The 11,641-nt window shown below is 44.2% G+C and overlaps 1 protein-coding gene across 2 annotated transcripts in view; it reads left to right on the forward strand.

Annotated features, from left to right (window-relative positions):
• LOC111146978 (FERM, ARH/RhoGEF and pleckstrin domain protein 1) overlaps positions 1-11,641 on the forward strand; it is a 274,223-nt gene that overhangs the window by 166,571 nt on the left and 96,011 nt on the right. For both annotated transcript variants that reach the window (XM_022502783.1, XM_022502784.1), the window contains exon 3: positions 10,853-10,957. In XM_022502783.1, coding sequence (XP_022358491.1) covers positions 10,853-10,957 — 105 coding nt within the window. The remainder of the gene's footprint in view (positions 1-10,852; positions 10,958-11,641) is intronic.

An 11,641-nucleotide genomic window follows, 5' to 3' on the forward strand; every position in this document is an offset into this window, starting at 1 on the left:
ATTTTTAAGTGTACGGTTCAGTGGCATTAAGTACATTCAGAGTGTTGTGCAGCCATCACCACCATTCATCTCCAGAATTCTCTTCCATCTTCCCAAACTGAGCTCTGTACCCCTGAAACAGTAACTCTCCAACCCTGTTCCAGCCCAAGCCCCTGGGAAACAGCATTTCATTTTCTGTGACTACCTCCAGTCTCTTGTTAGATACCTTTTGTTACCTTTGTTATATATTTGTAAGTTGCTTTGTGCTAAATCTGGAGCCTCTCTGTTTACACTGATCTGAGCTTTCCAGTTTTTCTTTTATTCCTTTTTTTTTTTTTTTTTCTTTCCAGTTTTTCAAAGGAGGAGAAGTACAATTGACCCTTGAACAATGCAGGAAGGGTGTCAGCCCTCTGTTTGGTTGAAAAGTACATTGTGTATGACTTTTGACTTCCCCAAAACTTAACTACTAGCCTCCTGTAGCTTCTTACAGATAACATAAACAGTGGATTGACACTTATGTTACATGGTATATGCATTATATACTGTATTCTTCTAATAAAGTAAGCTAGAGGGAGAAAGTTACTAAGAAAACACACTTATAGTATGGTACTGTATTTATTGAAAAAATCTGCATATAAGTAGTCTCATGAAGTTCAAAAGCAAGTTATTCAAGGGTCAGCTGTACTAACTCAAGTTAAAACTCTGACCTCCTTGCAGACATGCATAAATGGAGCTCTGGCCCACTTGGATCCCAGTTGCTTATGTGCTTAATAGGATAGTAAACCTAAAAAGTACTTGAAGAATGAAAAGTAAATAGTATTTATTTGGGAGGTTTTCTGGGGATGCCAGAGCTGAGAATTCTTAAATTGACCTGAAAGCTGTGTTTTTCACACCTCGGTTGACCTATTTTTAATGCATGAAAAGTAATTTAAGAGTCCTTTTTTAGGATGAGAAAATGTTCCCGTTCTCCTACTAACTGAAAAACACTAGAAATGTTTTCTGTTGAAAGCATCCGTAAACATTTAAAATAATTTTTTGTTCATTTAATGTTCCTGGAAGTTGTCCGAGAACCTTGGAGATTGGTTTGAGGGGAAAAGTTGTGTTTAAAAAACTTAGTAGAAGTAATCTGCCTGCAGGGGAAGAGAGAGGAGAACTGGGAAACTCATGTTAGTTCAGGGTTTCGTTTTACAGTTTTTACCCTTCTGTTAGAATATTAAGCTAAATTCAATAAAATATTTACTTTCCATCTTACTTTGGAATAATAATTTTGGAGGCTAAGTGCATGTCAGATGTATTTCCAGAAAGTTCAGGCTCCTTGCACTGAATTAAGTTTTGAGGCTTAATTAGATCACTGAGCCCAAGGGGAGAGAAAGCATTTTTCTTTTGCTGGGAAGGATCTAATGCTTTTTTCTGGAGCTTTCGTGATCTGGGTTTTACTTGCCTGATTCATTATTTGTGTGATATGTTATTCCCTGACTAATGAATATTTTTTTAAACGTCAAGATTGTCTTATTTCGATAAATTTTAGAATTTTTTCTTCATCACCTTCCGAAAGTGATCAAAGGACAATGAATTGCTCAGGGTCAAGAGCAGAGAAACCCAGCTCTAGGAATGGCCGAATTCTCCATACACGTTTTTCTTGTTTTGCTCATTGCCTTAAGCATTCGCTAGGAGAGCCGTGGACAGCCTCCGCTGCGCATGCGCACGTGAAGTCTCGGTGCCACGGAAGGGGAGTGACTTCTATACTAACGACGCTTTGGTTATAATGTAGCCAAATTACAGCGGAGGAGCTGAAAGCACCCATTCTCTTCTTGGCCTGGAGTCAGGGCTCTGATATCCAGTCTGAAGTGTGTTTAATGAGTGTTCGGATCACTGGGGCTCAGTGCGGCGGGGAACAAGGAAGGCAGTGTCTTCGCAGACAGTGTGGCCACCCTTGGAGCCACGGCGGGAGGAAGAATCACCGCGTTTGTGGACGCATAGATGGGCAGGCCTAAACGTTTTGCTACATTCTTCCAGAATGAAAGCCTTGTCCCCGCTCCCAGGCTTCCATGTTTAAAGTTGTAGTTCCTGTTCTTGATCTGGTTGGTATCTCACAGCGATGGTGATCACAGTGTCTGCTGATGAGGCCGCTGCCACTTTCCTGTTGGGCTTTTGCGTCCTTTCTCCACCCCACCCCACATCATACTTATTACCTGGTAGAGTTTACTGAGTCCTGGGTACCATCCTAAGAGCTTGAGCTATGGTAACTCACATATTCCTCACCACAAACCCTATGAAGTGGTTTGGAGATTACGCCCATTCTATGGAAGACGTAAGGGAGGCCCAAAGAGTAACTTGCCCAAGGTCACACTGCCATTGAATGGAGATACGGGATTTGCAAGAAGGCAGGTGTCTTCAGAGTTTGTATTCTTAAAATTTTTTTTAATTTTTTTTTTAATCTTAGCAAGTGGGGCGGGGTGCGGTACAGAGGGACAGGCAGAGAATCTCAAGCAGATGGTGCTGATTGTGGAGCGCAACGAAGGGTTCTTTCACAACCCTGAGATCATGACCTGAGCTGAAACCAAGAGCCAGAGGCTTAAGCAGCTGACCCACCTAGGTGCCCCTGGGTTTGTATTCCTAATGATGACACTGTGCTGCCTCTCAACATCACCCGAGGGGTGGAGAAACAGCATGAGAATCATCTCCCACATTTCAGTTGTCTCATTTCTGTGTTAACCAAGGAGCCCTGTCTCTGCAGTGGAAAATCATGGTTGGCTTATGTGCCACTTGGCCTAGCATGCTGGGGCTGTGCCTTACTATGGTCATCCGAGCTGTGTCCTATTATGTGGCCGAATAGCCCGCTTCGGTGCCTCTAGTTAGAGCTCTGGGAAAGCACCAGCCTCTTTCCTTGGTTTTATCGGCAAGTTTTCCCCAGGACAATTGGGAGTCCTCAAAATTGCAAGTATATAGGTCTTGAAAGGAACAAGGGGGAAAATGGAAAGACTCTGGGGCACAACGATTAGGAGCAGAGTCTCCGAACTAGGTTTGAATCCCAGCTCCACAGCCCATGAGAGTGTGATCTTGCCAAGTCTGGGACCTCCAGCCTGGAGTCCCCCAGGGCAGGTAGCTTTGCGGAGGTGCAGCTATGCAGCTGAGATTGAAGGGGTCTCTCTGTCTCCGGGGTGAGCCCCGGGGCCATTGCATCTGGCCTCCAGTGTCTTTATTGACGCCTGACAAGCCACCAGCCATTATTACTGCTGTCCTGGAGGGGAGAATGGTAGGGACTCTGTTCTGGCTTCTGTGCCGTCAAGAAGTCCCAAGCCCTGATTGTGATTCACCAGCCTTTCCTTCCCTCCGGTAAGAATCTTCTTTTTCTTCTTTGGGTTCCAAAATGACCCAGATATTTGCCTTGAAATGGATTGTGTTCATTCATTCTGTGCGATACTCTCTGGCCCTTTGCAACCTAGAAGGTTGGACTCTTTCATTCTGGAGAATTTCCTTGCATTGTGCTTGCGCCATATCCTCTGCTCTTGGGTCTGGATAGAAGTCGCATTGGTCAGACATTGGGACTCTTGAGCTGAAGCCATAAACTCAGTGCCATCTCTTGGTCAGGATGTTTTATTTCTAGGAGTTTTCACCTGTATCTTTAATCTCTTCCAGTGAAAGTATTTCTGTGCTGCTGTTTTTTTCATCTTATATTGTTAAGAGCTCTTAATTGCTATACAAATATTCCTTATTTATAACCCTCTAGGTTTGTTTGGTTTTTTAGTTTTGTTTTGTTTTCTTTTTTTTTTTCTTTTTTTTTTTTTTTTTTTTTTTTTAGGTATAAACTCCTGGCTATATGGGGATACAAATTACAGTGTTTCAACAAGTGTTTTCCTCTAGTCTGCATTATCAGAAGTGGCTGGCATCTCCCATTTCTAACCTTTGGGAGGGGGGCTGGTTCTGTGTAATGTGGCCGTTTGCCGACTGCTGACTCTCTCTCCTCTGCTCTGTTATTAGGTTTCAGTGTTGTTGTCTATCCTCCTCTAGAATTTGGGGGACCTCTCTCACCTGCTGTCACTTCTATCATTTTCTTTTTTTTTTTTTTAATGTATTTATTCCTCTTTTTCCTTTTTCTGTTCTCTACTGTTCTTTTTTAAGTGGGGTTTCTGGGTGTAGTGGAGATGCGTGTATTGAGTTGGCCATATTTAGCCACAGACTGACATTTTTTTTCATCTCTTATATTAAGCTCTGTCTGGCAGTGGCCTTGTGCTAAATTTTCTAAGAAAAACACACATTTATGGACAGTTAGGTGGGTTCCTGTGTAATTTCTCAAATTGTACTCTCCTTGAACTTCTGCTTCATCAGAAGCTCCTGAGCCCGTTTCACGCCCCTCTGACCTGGCAGGTGGAAGGTTCTCAAAAGAGACAATATTTCTTAAAAAGGATTTCAATTCTAGAACGCCGTTCTCATCTAAAGCAACAGCTGTAAGAAAGGGAATATATTTTAACAGCAGGAAAGATTAATTACCTTCTATAATTAGTCTACTACTTGCTGAGTGTATGTGATGATCAAGTTAGAGGAATTCTGCCAGAGTTTTGTTATTCTAAATCTGCTTATTGGCTTATTATTTCCTTGTAATCTCATTTCTCCAAAAGGGACTATTCTGGGCATAACTGTGTTGTCTCTGCCCCCATGCAGCAGAGGGATGGGTATGAGTTTGCTAGAGCTGCTGTGACTAAGAATCACAAAGTTGTGGGGGGGGGTGCTTCACACAACAAATTTAATCTCTCTCAATTCTGGAGCCCATAAGTTCCAAATCTAGGTGTCTTCAGAGCCGTGCTCCCTCCAAGACTGGGTAGAATCCTTCTTTGCTTCTTCCGCCTTCTGGCGGAAGTGTGGGGGGATGTTCATCCTTGGCGTTCCCTGGTTAATAGTCCTATCACTCCAGTCTCTGCCTTTGTCCTCACGGGGCCTTCTCCCAATGTGTCTGTCTTCACACCATCTTCTTAGAAGGAACTGGTCATACTGGTTTAGGTCCAATGCGAATGAGCTCATCTTAACCTGACTCCATCTCGAGGACCCTGTTTCCAAATGAGGTCACATTCACAGGTACTGGGAATTAGGACTTCAACATATCTTTTTGAGGAACATAGTTCAGCCCATAAACATAAGTTTGGCACCACTTTTTCCCCCCTACGGTTAAGCTTCTAGCTTGATGTTCGCCTTGAACAGAAATCAGAGAGACCACAAAGCCAGCCAGCTAACCCTGCCTGTGGAGGACCCGCGTGTCATTCAGTAGCAACTGATTAGGGACACTAGGTGGCTCAGTCGGTGAAACATCTGCCCTCAGCTCAGGTCATGGTCCTGGGAGAGCACTCCCGGTCGGGCCCCCTGCTCAGCGGAAAGCCTGCTTCTCCCTCTCCTTCTGCCAGTCCTTCTGCTCGTGCTCCTGCTCAAATAAATAATTTTTTTTTATAAAAAAGTAGCAATGGACCCCTGTGGCAACCATTTTGCTACTCAAAGCACAATCTTTGTCCCAGCAGCCACCGCTCTGGGAGCCTGTTGGAAAAATGGCGACCTTGGGGCCTCGCCCCATTCCCCAAGAATCAGCACTTGTAGCTGGTTAGGATGATTGGCGGGCATGAAAACCAGAAGTGCCGTGCTGAATCACCCCCAGCGGGGCCTCTGGGGTGGCCTCTGCATCAGGAGGTGCAGCCCTCCTGGCTGATGGGATAGCCAGGTTTCCTGTGCCCTGACGTTGCAGAGGCATGCCTCCGCCTCAGTGTCCGCTCATTCCCGCACCGGCCATGCTCGAAATGAGCATCTTCCCTTCACAGCAGGAGCAGCAGTGATGGAGAACAACTTCTTCTGTACCAGAGCTTTTGCTCACCACTTTGTAATCATCGTCTTAATTTTTACACTGATCTTGGGACATAGATGATATCGTCTCCACTCCTCTTATTGACTTCTGCGTCCTACGGACTGAGTCGTGCTTCCCCGGCCCTCCATTCGTATATTGAAGCCATAACTTTCTTTGTGGCCATCCTGAGAGTAAGGAAGAAATGAAGGTCAAATGAAGCTATAAGGGCGAAACCCTCAGTAGGATTAGTGTTCTTGGAGGAAGATACCGGAGAGTTCTCTTTCTCTCTAACATGGTACGTTGCGTAATACTCGGGTTTAGCTGGTTTCTTGTTGGAAATAACTTGCATTGATTTCTGTTTGTGCAGCATCTAAGCCCAGTGCCTGTAGGCTCCTCAAGCCTGCAGCATCAGTTGTATCCACCTACCTGGTCAAAAAGTAGCAAAGGGCCGTGAGGAAATCTATGGGATTCTAATGCCCTAAGATTAGAGTCGTTGAAGGTTAGTGGGTTATAGGACTTTGAATCATATTCTAAGAGGTATTAAAGGTAAGAAAAAGGGACCAAGGCCTTTGAGAGAAGCCATTCTCTGCTGGGTAAGAGCCACCCCTGGTTGTCATGGTTACCTTAATCCTAAATCAGGAAGAGGGGGGAAGGAAACAAAACACTTCCAGAAACAGCTTTCTGAAACCTCAGCAGATGCAAAGTTTTTAAATCTGGGCAAATGTTATCTTTATAGGTTCGTGTCTAGGAGATTGTTTTTGAAAGCTTAGAAATGTAGCTTGTATCGAGTAGGGGAAATTGTTCCGAAGCTTGGAGGAAACAGAGAGAGGGAGGAAACTAGACCCTACCCCAGAAAGAATTGTCTTTATACTTTTGGAGGAGGATAAAAAAATACTCCCACATAAAACTTTATGTAATAGAAAAAACCTAAAGGCATAGATAGATTTTTTTTTTAAAGGTACAGTAAACGAAAACAACTTTGATTCACAATTTTTTAAAAAGATTTTATTTAGGTATTTGAGAGAGAGCAGGAGAGCACAAGCAGGGGGAGCAGCAGAGGGAGAGGGAGAAGCTGGTTCCCCGTGGAACAGGGAGCCCCATGCGGGGCTTGATCCCAGGATCCCAGGATCCCGGGATCGTGACCGGAGCCGAAAGCAGACACTTAATGACTAAGCCACCCAGGTGCCCCTGATTCACAATTTTTAATAGCTTAAAAAAGCCAAATTTGAATGTTCATACTATTTGTCATTCAGTGTTTAGTGGCCATTCCCCAAGAATGCAGACCTCCCCCTACAAAGTAATTTTATAGGATTCTGTGAACAGCCAGTTCAAAATGGAGAAAATCATCAGGGACGCCCAATTTGAAATTAGACAACTTGTTTGTGCACGAGGCTAAAATTCAGATGCCTTTTGGAGCATAATTAAAAGTAGCCAATAAGAAAAAAGTGGTGAAAGTGCGATTATGTAGTTTCACTAATGGCTGATCTGTTCTCCAGAATAAAACATATAATTACTGTTGGATGTCTTTTCTGTAAGGCACACATGTCCATAATTACTTTTCATCAAGAATGGCTGAGTGTGGGGTTGGCCAGACTGACCCTTTCTTAGAGGTTGTAGGGGTCTTAGAGGTTTTTTCCCCCAGCCCCAATATAACACTTGGGGATAATTAAAGAAGTCATTTGTCGTAAGATCCTTTTCATATTAAACTTACTAATGTGTAGGTTTTCAGATGATGTGTATATTGGTTTCCTTTCCTCGTGTACGGTAGCTTGTGCAACATTAAATAGAAATGTGTGTGTATCTTAAAGTCAGCCCCCGCTCCCCTTTGAGAAGAGACCTCTTCAGGTCAGAATTCCTCTGGGTCTAAGCTTTGTGCTCTGCTAGCTTTATCCATGCTGTTGGATATACCCCCTTCCCCCACTCACACTTCATCAACTTATGTCCAGATTTGTTTTAGCCAAAGGGCTGGTGGATTTTTAGCTTTTTGAACCCCATTCCTGGCTCCTGGTGCAAAGCCTGCCCCAAATGCAAAATTTGCAGTTACTCCAACAAATGTTCATTTCCTGCCAAACACATAAAAGACCTCTTTTCACCGAGAAATCTTAGCCGATGTCGCGTGCGCCCACGTGGGTGTTTGCTCACTCTCCCTGTGTGGTCGGGCCTTCACAGCCACTCTTCCTTGAACTAGTCCAACCCCTCAGTATTTTTCTAAGCTCTAATGTTCTAAGAAGAACTCACTTTCTGGCTCGTAAAAAAATTTGAAACAGACTCTATCATGCATCACCCCCTGTGGCTGTTTTCAGATGTGAATCCCACTGCCCCTTTTTCTTATTTTTTTTTTTTTCTGCATTTTGCATTGTGAGAAAACATCTGTAACGTGAAATTGACCCGTTTAGTCGTGACATGTGCGATTCAGTGCCACTAAGTGCACTCACCAACACCAGCATCCGTTTTACGTTCTGTGATTTTTTTGTTTTGTGGGTTTTCTTTTTTTTAATTTAAATCCTAGTTAATTAACATATACTGTGACGTGAGTTTGAACAAAATTACTTTTGAGTGTGAAGTTCCAAAAAAATCCACTGGAGACAAGCATTGAGAAACGATGTTGCGAACTATCGGCGTAGATCCAACGTGGGAAGTACGGGAGGGATGATTTCTCTTAGAGAATGGGAATGAAATCTTTTCTCTCTTTGTTAGACCTCCCTGTTTTTCTCATTAGTCCTGCATCAGCGCACGTGAGATGATTCTACCAGTGGTCCTTGAACCAGGCACCGGAAGAGCCCAGTGAGGTTGGGATTCCCCATGGCAAATATTGTATGCTTTCAGATAGCTGTGAATATCTTCTGGACTTCGGTGATGAGAATTCGAGGGATATAAAGTGGCATCTATTTTTAAGAAAAAGTGCTTATTGACTGGACACCGAAGCCTCTTTGATGACTCCTGCTAATGGACATGCCCATCATTGAACCTGTCAGCCTCTAGCTCTTTCTGTCCATTAGCCCCCTGGGTTACTATTTGGTTCCTATAATGTTCCACTCTTCTCAGAGGGAAAGTGCACATGTAAAAGCAGTAACTGGAAATGACCATGTTTTGAGATGCTTTTCTTCTGGTGCTTGATCTGTGTGGTGGACTTGGGTCCATTTTATTAGTGGGTCATTAGGAATCCACCAGGCAGGGGCACCTGGGTGGCTCAGTTGGTTAAGCCCCTGCCTTTGGCTCAGGTCATGATCTTGGAGTCCAAGGATCAAGTCCTGCATTGGGCTCCCCACTCAGTGGGGAGTCTGCTTCTTCCTCTGACCCTCCTCCTGTCTCACTCTCTCTCTCGTTCTCTCTCTTTCAAATAAATAAATAAAATCTTTAAGAATAAAATAAAATAAAAAAAGGAATCCACCAAACAGTGAAGAGAAACCAAGGCTATGGTTCTTAGTGTTGAGGGTAGGGATTGGGACCTACTCTATCCTGTGTTCCCTTTCCCTGTGGGTTCAGTAACTAGAAAGTGCCTGTATAATACTGGTTGCTGTGGGCATTTGGTTGAGTGCCAGATGCTTTGCTGGACAGTAAGAATATGAAGGTGAGTAAGGAGCCCAGAATTTAAGTGGAGGCACAGGCTCGTTTATACTTAACTATATGGAATACTGTGGAATGAGGAAGTTTTATTCATTTGTTCATTCACTTCCAAATTGGTTGGTCTGTAGGCACCATGGATACAGAGGTTAATAAAATGCAACCTTTACCTTCAGTGTAGGTGAGGTGTGGGAGTGAGTTCGCGCAACGTGCTGGGAGAACCTAGGGAAAAAAGTCCTAAATTCTGCCATACTTGCGGAGGGAGGGATGAGGAGTGGGACCGAGGGTTCCACAGCCACAGAAAGGACACAGAATCATGGGCCAATAACTTTATGTCCCCACAAAACCTGCACGCAAATATTTATAGCAGTTTTATTCTTCCTCATCAACACTTGGATGGTCAGCAAGATGACTTTTGGGGTGCTTGGGTGGCTCAGTCATTAGGCGTCTGCATTCAGCTCTGGTTATGATCCCAGAGTCCTGGGATCAAGCCCTGCATCGGGCTCCTTGCTCAGCAGGGAGCCTGCTTCTCCCTCTCCTGCTCCTTTCTCGCTGTCTCTCTCTCTCTGTCAAATAAATAAATAAAATCTTAAAAAAAAAAAAAAGATGTAATGGATAAACTGTGGTACATTCATGCAAGGGAATATTATTTAGCAGTTTAAAAAAAATGAACCAAGAAGCCACGAAAAGACATCCAGGGACCTAAGTGCATACACTTGAGCAAAAGAAGCCAATCTGGGAAGGCTACATGCCATGCGGTTCCCACTATATGACATTCCGGAAGAGGCAGACAGTGAAGGCAGCAAAAGGACCAGTGATAGCCAGGAGTCGGGGGGGTGGGGGGGGTAAGGGTTGACTGGGTGGCACACGGTGGATTCTTAGGATGGTGAAACTATCCTCTGTGACCCTGTGATGGCGAAGACGTGATCTGATACGTTCGTCGAGACGTCTGGACCTGTAGAATGCAGAGTGAACCCTGGTGTAAAGTGTGCGCTCGGGGTGCCGATAATATGTCGATGATGTGTCCGTGTTGGCTCAGCTATGGTGACAAATGGATTGATACAAGATTAACAATAAGGGATCTGGTGTGTGTGGTGAAAAGAGCTGTGTGGGGATTCTCTGTGTCTTGTCTTCAATTTCCTATAAATCTAAAACTGCTCTAAATAAATAAATGTGTGTGTGTGTGTGTGTGTGTGTGTGTGTGTGTGTATTTATTTATTTATTTATTTAAGAAAGGGTGTGGTACGTGGGATTTGGGTGGGGAGGGGAAAATGGCAGAGAATTAGCACCTAAGTAGGAATGTAGCCTGGAAAAGGCTCCAGGGAGTGCAGTTGGGGGGTCCAGTGGTAAGTGTTCATGGAGATGGGCAAGCCAAGAAGGGCTGGAAGATTCAGGAATGACGAGGCTTCCCGTGATGGGGGCCGAGGTTTGTTTTCATCTCTTCCTGTGTTGGAGGGGGATAACTCCTGCTGTTTCTCTTCGCAGCAAAGAGCCCCGGGGAAGGTGTTGCTGGATGCGGTCTGCAACCACCTCAACCTTGTGGAAGGGGACTATTTCGGCCTCGAGTTTCCCGACCACAAGAAGATCACAGTAAGTGGCGGGAAATTGATGCTGGTATCTGACCATCTGCTCAGTGTCGGGAAAGGTGAGGAACCAGGTGTGGTTCCTTGGCCGTACAGACCTATCACAGAAGAAGAACATCCCGAAAGCCCTTGTTAATCTTGTTGGAAAATACTACACACATAGGGTTAGCAAGTGCCAAGAGCGTACTCCGTGAAGACTTGGCTCCCTCTGACCCCTTCCCCCACCTTTCCCTCCAGAAACTACCATTACCAGTCGCCCCGTATCCTCCTGATAAACGTCCGTGTCTGTGTATATACAAGCACATATTTCTGAAACACACTGTTTTGGGGAAACAATATACAATTTCCTGTACCGTCCCCACTGCTTCTGTTAATGTATCCCGAAGCTCTTTCCTTTTCCGCACATAGAATCCACTTCCTTCTTTTTCAGGTTCGTGCCATTCCGCTGAATGGACATGCCGTGATTTATAACGCCTCTTATAAATAGTGGGATATGTAGGTTGTTCCCAGTCTTTTTTTTTTTTTTTTTTTTTTTTAACAAATGACGCTACGGGGAGCGCACTAGTACGTGATGCTTGCGACCAAGTGTCTCACTGCTTGAGATCCATCCAAAGGCCTGGGTTTCCATCATTGTAAAGTTTGAAAGATGGGTCATGTTCTTTTTTTTTTTTTTTTTTTTTTTTTTTTTTTT

The sequence above is a fragment of the Enhydra lutris genome, unplaced genomic scaffold, assembly GCF_002288905.1.
Source record: "Enhydra lutris kenyoni isolate GAN:26980312 unplaced genomic scaffold, ASM228890v2 scaffoldscaffold15, whole genome shotgun sequence".
In the NCBI taxonomy this organism is placed as follows: domain Eukaryota; kingdom Metazoa; phylum Chordata; class Mammalia; order Carnivora; family Mustelidae; genus Enhydra; species Enhydra lutris.